The following is a 15791-nucleotide window of genomic DNA, read 5'->3' as shown; positions in this document are numbered from 1 at the left end:
ATGCTTGCTCAATACACCCTCCATAGAAGAAGTACTTTTGTTCATAAGTATATGTCAAATGAATCACCGTATGCCTTTCAGCAGTACTCTTTATCTTGACCAAATTCACTTGTAGTTTGTAGTGCACAGATTCAAAAAATTTGCCTGCTAAAGTGACTCATGTGCACCAGTTCACATGTTGACGATATTTGTTGACACCCCCCTTCTTCTTCCAGTGACCGCTCCCTGGAGGTCTACCTCAGATCAAGCCTGATGGACGGCCACACAGCTCAACTCTTCTACTAACGCGGCCTGTTCGCAGGCCTGCTCTCTACCACCTGAGATAATACACGGAGCCACATGCTTAAGACTCTATAGGTCAACTGGGGATAAAAGCCCTGGATCCATAACTCGGGGTACTAGGAATTAAACAGGTGTTTCATATAGTTTCCTAAACATTGCTGTATAGTTCTGCACAAATATCAAGCTTCAGTCTGAGCTGCTCTGAAGACAAATGAGCTGTGTCTGTGGGAAAGGTTTATAGATCAGTTCTCATATTGATTCAGTCCCATTATGGTTATATACAATCATGTGTGTTTGGTTAAGGGTTTTGACACAAAATTAAGAAATGATTCACAAAAAAGGCTAGTTACATCAAAAGGCAAATGGCTTCCCTTTGTAAAAATGTCATGATTGAGTATAGATTATTTTAGTTCTTTTTTTTTTCTTTCATCCCTCATTTATGTGTTACTGGAGTAAGCCTTGTCTTTTATCGTCTTTAGTCAGAGGTAAAATTGGAGCTTTAGTTTATATTAGATGTGGAATAAAAAGTGATCTTATTTTCACTCTGTTCTTAAGGCTTTCCTCTGCCATTGCTATAGCTGCTGTAAAAATGAGGCTTTATTTCGGGGCCTCAGTGGTAAAGGCTTTGGGTTACTGATCACTTTAAATCCCAGCCAGCATTACCAAAAAAAACCAAAAAAAACATTGAGTATGTCCCTGAACCCTCAGCTGAGCTGCAACTCGCTGTGAATAGTGAAATGTGTTCGCCAAATGAATCAATGTAAATGTACTCCGGCGCCTCTATACTGTGGACACTTTAATAATGAAAGTGTCACTGCACTCGTCTTTATTGCTTCTATATAAAGCTCTAGCAGTTTCTCTGTATGTTTCCTGGCAGGGAAGCTTGTACAATGTTTTTGTTTTGTTTTTTTCCCCACCAGGGGTTTGTGCCTTCTACAGCTTTAGGTGTTCTAGCTTTGAGAGAAAAAAAAAAAAGCCTAGATGTTCATAGGCAAAGGGGAAACTTCAGATTATTATTATTATTATTTTTTTTATTTTTTTTTTTAATTATGTTTGCTTTTTATTTTATTTTCATTTTGAATTTTATTATAGACACCATGAAATGAAACTTTTGTGCTGTTGACTAACTGCGTAGAGAAAAAAAAACAATATAAACAATACTGTTTGTTCTCTCACATTAATACTGCTTCTTAAAACAAAACAAAAAATAGATTTGTGGGCTTATGAGCACGTGTACAAGTGCTTAAAATGTACAATTAGTGTAAATAGAACGTTTTCTCGATTTGCTTGAGAAGTACATCACCAAGTTCACCAAGCGTTTCATCTTGGGCGTCTTCATCTTGATCCGTGGATGGGATGCCGGTTTATCACAGAAAACACACACACACACACACACACATTCACACCTAGGGACACTTTTGAGTCTACAGTCACCTTCCACCATTTTGTTTTTGGGGGGTGGGATGAGGGGAAACTGTAGAATAAGGAGGAAACCCCACACCAACACTGGTTGCACAAAAAGTGTAATGCACACGCAGTAACCTGTGCTCAGGATTGAACTGGGAACCCTTGGTTGCACTGCATCGTGTGACCCATGTGTTGAAATGTTAATAATAAATAAATCCACTTATCTGCAGATCTTGCATCACTCTTCTGCTTATTAAAAAATTTTCTTAATCCTGGAGCTCAGAACTCCAGCAGATATGAACTTTTAAGATTTAAATGTTTTTGTTTTTTTTTTCGTGACATTTTCTCTAACACACAGGGCATTACGTGTTCTGTGCTGAAAACATGTACAATCCTATTATAGAAGAATTGCTACGGTTGACTTAGCTTAAAATACGCCTGAAAATGTTTTGCTTTCACGTTTCATGATCTCATTTTTCTTTTTCCTTAACACCTTGATATTGTTTAGCTATAGGTGTCTATTTTTTATTTTTATTTTTTGAAAACTAGTTCTAAATCCTACTTAATCTTGAAAGCTTATGTGTACTTGCAGTAGCATATCCTGGGATTAATTGAGTGCACTGGTAAGACTGGAAACTGGATCACTGGATGTCTTATTGGAATCGCACCGCATTCGGAGAATGAATGCATGTTTTTGAAAAACAGTCTTTGATTTTTTTTTTTTTTATTTCCAAATCCATTTTAAGCTTTGTCTTTATTCTTTTCATGCTTATTTATGTTGATGCATTTTAATAAGACATATTTCTGTTCTTTGTCAAATAAAATCGATGAAATCAAGTGTATATTGCTTACTTCATGAGCACACCAGTGGCCATGCATTTGAAAAAGATTGGGAAACGGACCACATAAAACTTCGAGTGGAATATTGAGTAGGTCAACATTAAGCATTCGTCCTACTTTTGTGCTAGAGATGTTAACCATGCTACTCCTCTTCACTTTAGACTGTCAGAGCAACCGTGTTAGCTTAAATTAATTTTAACCATTGCTACATCCCTATCATCATCTCAAACCTATTCTACTTTCACAACCAAAACAGCAGACCAAGACTAAAATTTGCTCATTTATTGAAGGGGAAAGGAATAGGGTGTGAAAAGACACACATTTGCTTTTGGTTTCTTTTTGTTCACACCAACCTGACCTAGAGGATTATGATTTCTGTGTGATCTATGAAATCATAAGCTTTGGTGGTGTGAGCCAATAGTAACAGATTAAGTGGGGCTGTGGGCTTTTTGGTCAGTAAAATAAATGGTTGTGATGGTAATTATTAAACAGTTGGTCACACTTGACTTTTACTCGCTGTTTTAACAGTACACCGTTTCAATGAAATGCACAGAGGTTTTTTTTTGTTAAAATGTTGTCTCTCTGCCTGCTAGGATTTTCTTGTCAGCTTTCTTTGTAACTCGTAGATTTGACTGTGACTGGCTAAAGCACAAGTAGCAGTAGAGCGTCTTTAGCTCATATTTAGCAAAACTGTAACATGACATGCGTACCTTAACCAGTTCTGATTTCTTTAGCATTGATATGTAACTTACAGGGTTACTATAGTAACTAGAGCTTATTTAAGCAAGCCCACAAGTCTAAACCTGCTTTTTTGCAGGAAAAATAGGGGAAACATTACAATGAAACACCTGACACATAAGGACAAACCATGAGTTTGTTTTATTTTTTTATTCATTTATTTTTTTTTTGGAATACTACAGTCAGCATGGAGTGGGTTGAAATGAAACAACAGCCATGGTGCTACTACAAGTGCAGGAACAAACACACCACACACTGTACTGTAACAGGATGATTCACTCCTGATGATCAGGTATCACTTTGGCAACTTGAAACAGTCATCTATCTGTCCTCTAGAAATTATTGATATGTGTTCCAAAAATAGTACAGTGCTGGAGGATTGTACAGATTGAAAAAAACCTGTTAAAGAGGATCAGTGTATACTGGTGCCTACTGGAGGATATTGGCACAGTAATAAACTATGGGTGTGGCCCAGTAGTGCTTGGGGTAAGCCTGACAGCCTGTGCAGCTGTATTGAGGCCGAGTAACATACACCATTACAGCATTTGAAGTGAAAAATGTTCCCAAGAACTTAGTGTCGGATAACACAGAGGTGTAACGTGAACAGTGAAAAGACAGGAAGTCCACAGGCATTTATTTGACAGGCATTTTTTTTTTTTTTTTACACTTCTGCTTCTTTTATACGGATATGCTCTGCTATGTTTTCTCTAACAATACATCCAGCATCTTCCAGCGTTATGAGGTACCATTTGTAGGAGCTGTTCATAGAGCTTGTAATTCAATGTTTCAGTGTACAGGTCAACAAACTGAAATTTGAGGTTTAATCAGTGGAGTTGTCCTTTAAGATTTGCATCTTATTCAGTTAGGTCTGTTCTCTCTCTCTCTCTCTCTCTCTCTCTCTCTAGTTAAGGCTATTATAGAGCCATATTACTGGCAAATACTGGAGTCTTTTGTTATTAAACAGAACTTATCCCATCACTGTGTACTTATAGCTCAAAGATACTAAAGACACACAAACCCAGCATATGTAAACTGATAGAATGAAATGCTGAATCCCTACCTCAACAGACATGGAGATGAGCGTTCACTTGCATATAGGTGAACATCAGTGACAGCAATAAAACTGGGATACATTTGAACTGTATCTCTATAAATAGACATGGTTGATGGAAACACTTTTGCACATAACCTCTAGGCTTCAACTAAGAAAGTGCATGTATGTAATATTTTCCACATCCTCATGGTTGTATAGCAGCACAGAGGGGAAAATTGGGGTAAAAGTGAGGAAGCATATTATATTAAAACACAAGTATCTTCATAATGTGGCTTAAACTTTGATGCTGTACCAATTTTTACATCCTTCAATACAGTTTACCTGAGCCATAATTTCTTTTAGCTTAAAGTGTTTCAAAAGTGATTGCCTCCATGGAAAATGGTCTGCAGTCTGGTACACAATTTGAGACCCCTTGTAACTAACAAAAGTTTAATGTTATTTGAATCGGCCGAGACCGTAACCTTTTTCACTTACTTTGCGGTTAAAACCAACATCTGGAAGATCTGACCAATGAGTGACGAGTGCACTGTAAGTAAGCCAGTGAGGAGCACAGCAATGTAACCAATGCCCTTATGGTTGCTACAGTTTGTAATAAAGTTAATTGTTGCTATACGAGTGTGGCAAATAATCTTATCTTAAATATGCATACATATTTTTTTTTCCTTTAGAGTTTTTTCAGAACTTTCAAATGCTGCCCTTAATAGACAATGTCATTGCCAACCTCTGGCTCAAGACAAAGAAATGGTTGGCAAATAGAATTCAATTACAGCATGAGGCACTGTCTTGCGGATTCCAAGAACCCTTGTCCAGAACATTAAATAAACACCAAAGAGGATCTAGAGCCGTATCAGCCCGAAAGGAAATCTGGATGTGTTCTCATGCCTGGTCTCCATCTGAACAGCTACCTGTGTGGGGATGACAAGAATACAGGATGTGATGTGCAGCACAGAACAAGGAACATTTCGTTTAATGGTTCTTTAGCAGATATTTACACCACATATGTATCTCATAATGCTGAAAGTTAATGAGTGGTACTGACCTCCCATGGACTTGACATCTGAGTCTGACACTTGTGTAATAGAGAAGCGGGAAACACTGAAGCGGGAACACTGGGGTGCCGGCTTCTCCTCGGGAAGTTTGACTGGAGAGTTTGGGGGAGTGCAGATTCTGTCAGAGGTGGGTTCTAACGTTGAAGCATTGGGCTTCAACGGAAAATCGTTCTCCCACTCTAAGGTCCCACCTGTTTATCAAGAGGGTCTATTATTTTTATAGAAATAGTAGTGTTTTTTTTCAGTTTTTATTTCTTACCATACACCTATCAGCCATAAAACCACATAATATAATACCACTGACAGGTGTATATTTCATTACAGTGGCACCCGTCAAGGGGTGGGATACATTAGGCAGCAAGTGAACAGGCAGGCCTTGAAGTTGATGTGCTGGAAGCAGGACAAATTGGCAACTTTAACATGGGCAAAATTGTGATGCCTAGACAACTGGATAAGATGCAGTGGCTAGTAACTACCGATAGTGGTCCAAAGATGGACAACTGGTGAACTGCTGACAGGGTTATGGGTGCCCAAGGCTCATTGTTACATGTTGGAAAGGCTAGCCTGTTTGGTCTGATGCCACAGAAGAGCAATTGTAGCACAAATTGCTAAAAAAATAACTGTGATAAAGGCATCAGAAGCACATCAGAAATTGTAGCTTGCTGTGTATGGGGATTTGTAGTCACAGACCAGTCAATATGCCCATGCTGACATCTGTCCACTGCTGATAACACCTACAATGGGCATGTGAGCATCAGAACTGAACCATGGAGCAAAGGAAGAAGGTGGTCTGGTCTAATGAATCATGTTTTCTATTAAATCACGTGGATGGCTGAGTGTGTGTGTGTGTGTGTGTGTGTGTGCAAATAACCTTGGGAAGAGCTTGCACCAGGATGCACTATGGAAAGAAAGCAAGCCAGTGGAGACATTGTGAAGCTCTGGGGTTCGTTTTACTGGGAAACTTTCGCCCCTGTCATTCATGTGGATGCTACTTTGAAATTGCCTGCCTAAACATTGTTGCAGACCAAATACACTCATTCATAGCAGTGGTATTCCCTACTGGTAGTGACCCTTAAAATTGTTCAGGAATGGACTGAGGAACATGACAAAGATTTCAAAGTGTTTATTTGTCCTCCAAATACCACAGATCTCAATCCAATCAAGCATCTATGGGATGCGCTGGACAAAAAAAGTCAGATCTTAAAGGATCTACTGCTAAAATTCTGGTACCAAATATCACAATACGCTTTCAGAGGTCTTGTGGAGTCCATACTTCGATGGGTCAGAGCTGTTTTGGTGGCACAAGGGGGACCTTCACAATATTAGGCAAGTGGTTTAATGGTTTATGGCTGATTGGTGTTTAGCTACACTGTGAAATATGTCCATTAGATTTAGGTGCAGTGCATTTAGGTGCAATACTTACTATCTTGCACTACATTATCTGAGTCACTGACTTCCTTCGTTGATGGATGGTCCTTACACTCTGCTGCCTGACCATTTGCCTCCATCCCTGGGGGAAAGGTGTATTCTGCCAGTTCACCAGTAGGGCTGTCCTAGAAGATAAATATACTATTTCTCAGATATACAAAATCTTTGCTAGTAACTAGATCAGCTATATTAATGTATTTTATCTTATACATTTCAAATTCCACAACATCCATGTGATGCAATGCAACTGACCTGGTCAAAAAGAAACACAGTGACATCATCAAAAAAGGAGACAGCTTTTTTCTTGCGTTCAAGCTCATCACAGAAGGACTGTGTGAGGAGGGATGGCATTTTGAGAAGGCTACGCAGGTGCCTAGTGCTACTTCGCTCACTCATGACCACCATCGGAACAGTGGTGAACTCCTCCTCACTCTCCTCACTCTGTTCTTGGACATTGTAGCTACGCAACTCTTCATCTGACTCATCGCTGTCATCAGAGTCTTCCTCACAATTCCCCAGGGGTGCTGGTATGTCCAGGTTCTCTGGTAAGGCAGGCAGAATATTGTCCAGAGAACTATCCCGCTTAACATTCAAAAGTGCTTCTTCGACCAGCTCTGCTTGTTCCTCCACTCCTTTATTCTCCTCGTTTTCTCCATCCATCTGGCAATCTGTATTATCTTCCCCATTCTCACAGTCTTTGACATCCAATATAGTGGATTCTGAACCCAGAGAGTCTGCAGATGAGAAGCCCATGCTAGTACTGTTAACTTGGTCCTCCATGGTTGAGGCTTCCTGTGTTGATGATGAGCCCTCAGAAGCTGTGCTGGAGAAGCATTCAGAGGCTGGCTCTTCTCCAGAGTGCTCAGATTCCACACCGAGGCCATCATCTGGAGCAGATTCTTTGGTCAAACATCCTCCCATCTCTGGAGGAAATGGGGCTAACAGTGTAATCACTGGACCTGATGCAGGAGATGAACTTAGATCAAACTCCATGTTCTTCCTCTCAACACACAACTGTTTGACACTAAGCAAAGCGTTATCTACATTTTCTGTCATACTTGGAAAATTATACTGATCTTCCTTCTGACTCACTGGGAAGCCCCCATCTCTCCCAGCCTTCTTAAGAGAGCCATCTTTTACAGGTTCTTTTCCGAAGAAATCATCTAATTTGTTGTCAAAGAAGATGCTGCCTCCTTCACAGGGACTTTTTTCATTTTCTGCATCGTAATCTGAAAAGTAAGCTGAATCTCTGTATTGATTCCTATTGCCCAGGCTTGTCAGATTAAGAGTACTATTGCTAGTTGGGGTCAAATCATTTTCTTCGAGGTCCATCTGAAGGACCATTTCATACTCTGATTCCACACTTGTACTGAGAACTGGTTTTCCTTCCAGGTCTTTCATGACAAACTCGGGTGACTCATTGTTCTCTGTGTCATAGCCGCTGTCTAGTGATTTGGGCAGAATGGATGTGTGATAAGCATCTGGACTGAAGGCTTCACAGGGGCTGCTACTTGAGGCAAGCTCTATAAATTCCTGAGGGTCTTGGTTTTGAATCTCTCTCTGTAATGGTATGTGTGCTAGGTTAATGTCTCCAACTTTTGCAAAATCAGAAGGAGAGTCTGCAAACACCTCAGAGGTAATTTCAGTAACATCACCATCACTGCAGTCATCAATGTTTACCAGGCTAATGCTGTCCCCTGTATGACAGCACTCAGAGACACACTCAGACAGAGCTGCAGGCATGATTGTAGGACCAGCTGACTGCACTTTTATGTCTTTTGCAGGAGTTGTGCTTCTGTCCTTAGTCACCGATTTCTCAGTTAAAAGAGAAAAAGGGTGACTATTTGAATAATCCCTTATAGGGAAATATGTCATATTCTCTCTGATATACAAATGAGGAGTGTTCTGGGCTGGATGTATAATTTGGAGTTTTTCTGGGGATGATGATTCTACCATCTTCTGATCCTCAGAGCAGAGTTGTATATATGACACACACTCTGTATATGAATCTGAGTATGAAAATGCACTTGAGTTGATGCCAGTAACCTCCATGTGCTGTTTAAATGCATCAGAGTGATAACTTGGTGAATTTTGCCTGGTTGTTATTGTCCCTGGCTGTAAGCTCTGGGCACTGGAGGAAGGTGTGGTGTGGTGTACATCAATATAGGTGTCAATAAACCCCCTTGTTTGCCGGTCATCAAAGTTTAAAGTGTTGTTATTTGTGGAGTGGTTTGAGGTCCAGTTAATTGTTTCACTCTCAGTAAAATGACTGATGTCATCCTCTGGATCAGCAGCAGACATAAGAAGACAATCAGCAGATTCAACATCAACTGTTATATTGTGTGGCCTGGGAATATTCTTCGGTAGGCTACCCATCATATCATAATAGGCCTCATTGGCTATATTTTTTTCCACAGTCCTCTGGTTGGCTTCAAGGTAAGGGTCGCATTGTCCCAGACTGGGGCTGCTCAGTGAAACTGATATGCCACGTGGAGTTTCTTGTACACCTGTATTGTGCAAGCTCCCAGATTTAAGACAAGACTCAGATATTTGCACTCTTTTCAAAGTAACTTCCTGTTCTCCTGAGAGTGCCAGTTCACAGTGCAATCTATCTCGGTCACTGGGGGAAAAGTATTGACTTAATTGTTCTGCTGAATCCATATGGTTCATATCTTGTCTTTGTGGTGGCTCAACACTGAGGGCAGCACTTGGACTAGCATCTGAGTCATTGATAATGCTGTTAGAGACTTTTGCTCCTGGCCAGTATGTGTTTGCATGAGCCTCAGTAGGACTTTTCATTTCAGTCATGGAGAAGGTGCATTTGCTGGCTTCAAGTTCTGGACTATAGTCAAGAGTGGCCTCTTCCACACTGATATTGCACTCTACAGGTTCCTCGATGCGAATATAGTACTCACTGCTAACAGACGGACTGTGTGCACTCAACACTGGGACCACACCTGGGTAATCTGACTTGTATTGAGATGGAGAAACACCCAGATTGAGACTTTCCCCCTTGCAGCTTCCTGTGGAACTGCTGAGGGGATAGTATATGTCCTGGTAATGTGGGTTGCTACTTCCTAGAGGGCCACTTGTAGATGATGAGCAGTAGGGCTGTTCAGATCTGGCCTGTTCCCACTTGTACTCAAAGTTGAGCCCATCACTGGTCTCAGTGACTGTTAGTATTTCATCACCGCTCTCAGACTGGAAACTGTCAACCATGGAGAAGTGCTCCAGCAGAGGGAATGAGGAATTAGAAGATGGTACCTCTAGGGCTGGTGTTCTTTGGGCGCTACCTGAGTCTAGACTTGGTCTGAGGGAGTTCCAGCGTTTCTCAAAGTCCTCCTCCGCTTCACCAGTACCTTTAGCACACAGATAGTTCAACAGCAGGTAGACCTCTTCCACAACAGGCCGTTGCTCTGGTTGCAGCCAACAGAACTGCATCACTTCATACCTGCTCATACACAATGAAAAAGGCAAAATTCTTAGACGTAGAATAAAAAATGCAATACCTGAATTATCGTAATGCCTGGGCAACTGCCCAGAAGTATGCTGCGTTTATTTTGGTTACTGTTGCAAATGCTAAGCCAGTACTACAGCTATATAGACGGTGCATAAAGACCAACACTTATACTGTGATGAGCTGACAGAGAGAGCAGGCTTTCTTTCACACAGAAGGTCAACATTTGCTTGACTTGACTACATGTATAATGAATGGTTGTGTGGGACCAGAATTAATGATCAAAAATTTCTAGGAAAAGCTAAATGTATGATTAATTGAACCGTGAGGAAAATGAATGACTAACCCCACTGGACCTGAGCAGTATCGATTTGTTGGCTTTGCAAGGGAAAAAATGGAATGAGCATTCAGAACAGAAAATAAATTCACTGTGTTGGTAGCAATTATTTTAGGGATAACTGATGACTGCTCAGGTTGCCTGTGGTATGTTTTGTATGTGGTGATGGGAGAGTAATGATTGTCCAGCACATGAAAAATAGAAGGTCATTGGCCAATGGTGGTGATTATGACTCTGAAGCTGAAATGACTCACCAGCGTTCAGACAAGGGGACTTTCAGCAAAGGCTTTGGCAGCTTCAGTTGCTGCTCTTTCACTGCATATGTCAACACCTGCCTGTCTGTGTAGTGTCTGTATGGCTGGCTCCCCAGCTCAAATAGTTCCCATATTGTCACACCCAGTGACCTAAATTGGAAAAAAAAACAAAAAAACATCTACTTTCTTGTCATGAAAAGTAGGTTAATCCTTATGTTCAGTGGTTGACTTGTAAAGCATCTCTCACCAGACATTACTGGCCTTTGTCTGGTCCACTACTAACAAGTTGCCATGAACCTCATCAATGAGCTCTGGGGCGATCCAACGAAGTGGTACCCAAATCTGATCTGCTGTCACAAAGTAGTCATCCTAACACAAACAGAGGAAACATCTGTGGACTGAAGCAATGGTTCGAATAGGGGCTGATATAGCTGTGTCATTACTTCATTATTAGCACTGCAGCCCTGCTCTTGAATTCCTGGCTCACCTTGTACCTGCTGTGAGAGAGACCATAGTCTCCGATCTTCACGGACATCTCTGAAGTAAGGAGACAGTTCCTGAGAGCCAGGTCACTAAGGATTCGCAAAAGTTCACAGTCAGCAAATGAAGTAAATGTTGTCATTAAAAGTCTGATACAGAATAAAATGTCTGTACACCAATCTTTTGAATGGTTTAATTGCCAGTCAGAGCTTCCGATGAACAACAGGTTCACCTCCAGCAACAAAATCACTGATGCTGGAGTTTGTAAGAGGCACTCGGGCAGCATCAGGATATTGTTACAAGAAGAGACCAAAAGACAGGGGCTGAAATCCATGCTCTGGACTGGGACAAAATGGGCCAGAGAATCAGCTAACGAGGCGGCATGTTTCTCCTCACCTGTGAATGTAATTATGTTTGTGGAGGTACTGAAGCCCGGAGGCAATTTCACACGCCATTTGTTGGAGGATGAAGGGGTCAGGGGTGGCTGAACCTGCTGCCCGGCAGCTACGGAGGTATCCTTTGACATCACCCTGAAATCAACCAAGAACTTCTCATCCACAAAGTTGTGATCAGCAGTAATATACCACCTTAAAGAGGTGCAAAATATGTATTTCAAAGTGCATATAAAGTCTGTTATACTTGAGCTGTGCCCACTTGAACAGACTGACCTTATACTGACCAGCAGAGGGAGCCTTATTCCCTCAAAAATACACACACAGAAGACAGGGAATGCAGAACTACAAGATGTATGTATTTATACCATCCAACTTGCATATACCAGACTAATGGAATAAGCTTTGTACTTTGTGTGTGTGTGTGAGTGTGAGTGAGAAAAAGAGTGAAAGACAATTACCAGGGGGCAGTATTCCATAATCAGCAAATAGGGTGTGACATCTGTGCACTGGGCCAGGCACTGCAGGATGGCAGGATGCTGCAGAGTACTGTATCATTTATACACACATCAGTACACACAAGTCCTATTGTTATAAAGTTTGATGAAATAAACAGTGATCAAATTAAGATATCAGAAACTATGAAGAGAAGATAATGAGAGTGGAGAAAAAGAGGACAGGGATAGATTAATAGCAATGAGCTCAGACCGGTAAGGTAGAGCTTCTTCCAGGAACTGTGTCTGTTCCTGTATGCTGGCACTGGCTTTCAGCTCCTTCACTACCACCTGTGTGGTGCTGAGTCCAGCATTCACCTCCCCGAGAAAAACCTGAAAACCAAACACACACACACACATCAGGGATACAGTAGACTTTCATGAACCATCCTGTGGACTAAGCAGCAGAGATTTACAAGTGTGTAAATTATGTGGAATTCCCCAAAACCCAAACAGTTCCCATGGCTCAGAAGCTGCCTTCCACAGCACAGTAGCTTTGAATGATATTGTATATAATTACACACACATTCCACAGCCTTCGCATCAGCCTTAGACTCTCCGCCAAGACTGCATGCAGGAAACAAGAACCCTGCATTGTAGGGCCTTCATTGTAAAATTAGGTTTGTTTCAGAAAGCTTACCTTGCCAAACCAATCATGGCCAATCTCCTTTAGGTAAAGCAAGCTGTGACGTCCAAGATCCGCTGACTTCAGCAGCTGAACTAAAATAGGGAGAAAGGAAGAGAGATCATAAATTGCAAGCATGCAACCTCAGGAAAAAGAGGTTATGTGACTTGTTTAACAATGAACAATGCATCATAGTCAAAGAAACTAAAAGCCATGGCAGTTCTGCAAATCTTAGCTAGCCACTGGCAAATGAGGAAGATAATTAAAAGAAAGTTAACATTTTAAATTATATTATTTTGCTACCAAAACTGCTTACTTAAGAGAAAGAGGCTATAAATAAAATTTCCAGCAAAGTTTTTTTTAAAAATGGCGCACCAGAAAACAACACATTTATACGCAGTGGATGATAGTGAAGAGGCTAGTGCAGATGGTGAAAATGATGCAAAAAGCAGTCATAGCTGCAAAGCAGAAATCCATGGCTCGGTCTTCAGGGAGGAAATAGAACAGCAGTGCTGGCCCAGTTCAAGTCGGCATGACTCCCAAGAACACTCAGAGCTTTCACCCAGCAAGGAATGCAGTCCTTTCTCGTTTTCTTCCTAGTGGCCATGGGCATCCTGCCGCACCACCACATACTGTCCCTCAACAGTCCCATATGTCTTGTGGCTGCAACTGTGGCCTGGAGAGTGGCATGTACCTCGTTGTGATGTTCTTGTAATGAATGCCCAGAGCTAAGAAGCTAGAGCTAAGAGCTCAGTCATCCTTTAGGCTCTTGCTGGGCGTCTTCTCTCCCTGTTCTACGCATGTCAGAATGTTTCTGACGTCCTGAACCCTCCTGCAGTGACATAAGAAGCATATAATAGCCCTGTCTTCACTATGCTGTCTCTGTCTATGTCCCTGTCTCCCAACGGTGCTGTGGGGGGCGAAATAAACAAACAGAGCTCTGTGAGCACCAGAAAGACCTCTGTCAAACACATGACCCCCCCTCTCACATACTCAGTCTGTGTGTGCACTATTCCCTTGTCCCCTCCTACAGTTCCCTCCCTGTATTATTTCTAGTGATGTGGCCCATCCTCCTCCTCCTCAGTGTTCCAGAGGTCACTCATTCCAGCCACTCACAGCCGCTCACGCTCTTCTCTATGGCAAAATCACTGCCTTTGTGCAGGACGGGATGGTGCATGGTACCCCGGTACCAGGCTGGACACAAGGCCCATTCTCTACTCCTCAGAGCCTGGATTGTCACAGTGATAACAGCCTGCCCCCCTCCCTAGTCCCGGCCGGACACAACTATCTCTCTCTTTTCATTCCTACTGTGGTCATCAACTGGCTCTTTTATATTATTTGAGTGGTATTTGTGAGCTATGCATTCCTACCCCACTTCTGGCATTCCCACTGCAGGCCAGCACTAGCCTCAGGCCATCTTTAAAAATGCATTTGAGCTAGAGTAATATGGTGTCCACTTGTATTTGAACACTGTGATAATTACACATTTTTGTTCTACATCTACACCATTTAAATGAATTATTTAAATGAATCTATTTTATGGCCTTACTCATTTGCCTGATGTCCACATACGAGGAGACACTGGAGGTTTCGGCTTATTGTCACAAGACTGTAATGCATTGGAATTAAGATCTGCTTATTTTGTGGAAAATGTAGAAAAAAATATGTTCTCATTAATGTCTTGGGTGGTCTGAAAAATATCTATGCACATGTACTACAAGCTAGCTCAAGCTAGAAAAAGTAATCCAGATAGGCTTTCTGGAGAAACACCTTAAAGGAGTCTAGGTTATTTCCCTATTTCAATACCACAATTTTTTTGTCCAGCTTCTTGGTCAGGTTTTTATTTATTTTATTTAAATCTTGTTCATGCCATTTACTGTCATACTTTTTCTGTAACATTGTTTGTTTCTGGTGGCCATGAACATCTCTAATAAGCAATAGCCAGGGAACCCTAGGTGTAAGAACCAGACAGCAATCACAGGGCATACACATTCTCATCTAGGGGCAATTTAGTGTAACCAGTCCACCTACAGGACGAGCAGGTTTTTGGGCAATGGGAGCAAGAACCCAGAAGGAAGTCACATGGGGAGGAGAAAATAAGTGCTAGTATATAAATAAACTTTAGATATGCTAAACTTTGCACAGACAGTAACCTGAGCTCAGAATTTAACCAAGGACCCTGGATCTGTAAGGCAGCATTGTTATCCACTGCCACTACCATCATACCCCCTTTTGAAATTAGTTAAATATTCTTGCATTTGAAATGAATAATGTTGAAGAAGCCCATATTCAACACTATTTCTGGCAGATTCCATAGGAGTTAATTAATTAAAATTAATTATTTAATAATTTTCCATTTTATGTTACAATTTTTTTCATAATCTATAGGACTGTTGTACTGTTTAGCCGTAATATGGACTAGTTTGCCCTTCCATCATATCCCAGATAATCCTTTTAAAACTAATATTTATGCTTTAATTTATAAGGAGACAGACAATGGGTCTTCAGTCTCAGCAAACAAGCATGCATCAACTTGTTGAGACATAGACAACAATTATTCACAGACACAAGGATATATAGATTTACCTTTCTTGGAAGCAAAGTAATTTGACTTGGATAAAAACGACAGTAGTTACTCATATGAGAGTAAATCTGAGAATTGCGATTCCAGACAGCAGTGGCACTCTCGTTTAAGAATAGTCCTGTTTATTTCTCTTTGTGTAGACTCTGAAAGGTGCTACGTTGCTGTACATGTACCTGATATGATGTACATTTCACTAAATTAATAAGACGTGTTGCATTATCATATTAAGGTGGTGATTGATATTCTGCAGTTGTTCTGTTGCACATCTAACCCATCTGCTCTGTGTGGTAAGAGCTACACTCAGCCTGCCATAGCCCTGAGAAAGTCTCTGGAATGAAAAGAGAAATAAACTGCTATCTGTTCTTTTTTT

The 15791-nt window shown here is 41.2% G+C and overlaps 2 protein-coding genes across 9 annotated transcripts in view; one reads left to right on the top strand and one right to left on the bottom strand.

Moving 5' to 3' along the window:
* The window catches only part of baiap2a (BAR/IMD domain containing adaptor protein 2a), a 71985-nt gene extending 69561 nt beyond the window's left edge, over positions 1-2424 (top strand). For all 6 annotated transcript variants that reach the window (XM_058410902.1, XM_058410910.1, XM_058410895.1 and 3 more), the window contains one exon: positions 216-2424. In XM_058410902.1, coding sequence (XP_058266885.1) covers positions 216-285 — 70 coding nt within the window. In that variant the 3' untranslated portion in view covers positions 286-2424. The remainder of the gene's footprint in view (positions 1-215) is intronic.
* Positions 2425-3424: 1000 nt separating this feature from the next.
* aatka (apoptosis-associated tyrosine kinase a) overlaps positions 3425-15791 on the bottom strand; it is a 37434-nt gene continuing 25067 nt past the window's right edge. The window contains exons 1-12 of one of the 3 annotated variants that reach the window (XM_058414505.1): positions 13213-13720; positions 12853-12932; positions 12427-12545; positions 12180-12267; positions 11723-11856; positions 11334-11418; positions 11094-11215; positions 10847-10996; positions 7051-10249; positions 6794-6923; positions 5361-5561; positions 3426-5226 (exon numbers count right to left, since the gene is read on the bottom strand). In XM_058414505.1, the coding sequence (XP_058270488.1) occupies positions 5198-5226; positions 5361-5561; positions 6794-6923; positions 7051-10249; positions 10847-10996; positions 11094-11215; positions 11334-11418; positions 11723-11856; positions 12180-12197 (4068 nt within the window). In that variant the 5' untranslated portion in view covers positions 12198-12267; positions 12427-12545; positions 12853-12932; positions 13213-13720 and the 3' untranslated portion in view covers positions 3426-5197. Of the gene's footprint in view, positions 5227-5360; positions 5579-6793; positions 6924-7050; positions 10250-10846; positions 10997-11093; positions 11216-11333; positions 11419-11722; positions 11857-12179; positions 12268-12426; positions 12546-12852; positions 12933-13212; positions 13721-15791 lie in introns of those variants that run through there. The other 2 variants (XM_058414488.1, XM_058414496.1) reach the window with 2 other exon arrangements.

This window comes from Hemibagrus wyckioides, linkage group LG02 (genome assembly GCF_019097595.1).
Source record: "Hemibagrus wyckioides isolate EC202008001 linkage group LG02, SWU_Hwy_1.0, whole genome shotgun sequence".
NCBI classification, from domain to species: domain Eukaryota; kingdom Metazoa; phylum Chordata; class Actinopteri; order Siluriformes; family Bagridae; genus Hemibagrus; species Hemibagrus wyckioides.
The sequence above is the reverse complement of the archived record's forward strand: the minus strand, read 5'-3'. Positions and strand labels throughout refer to the sequence as shown.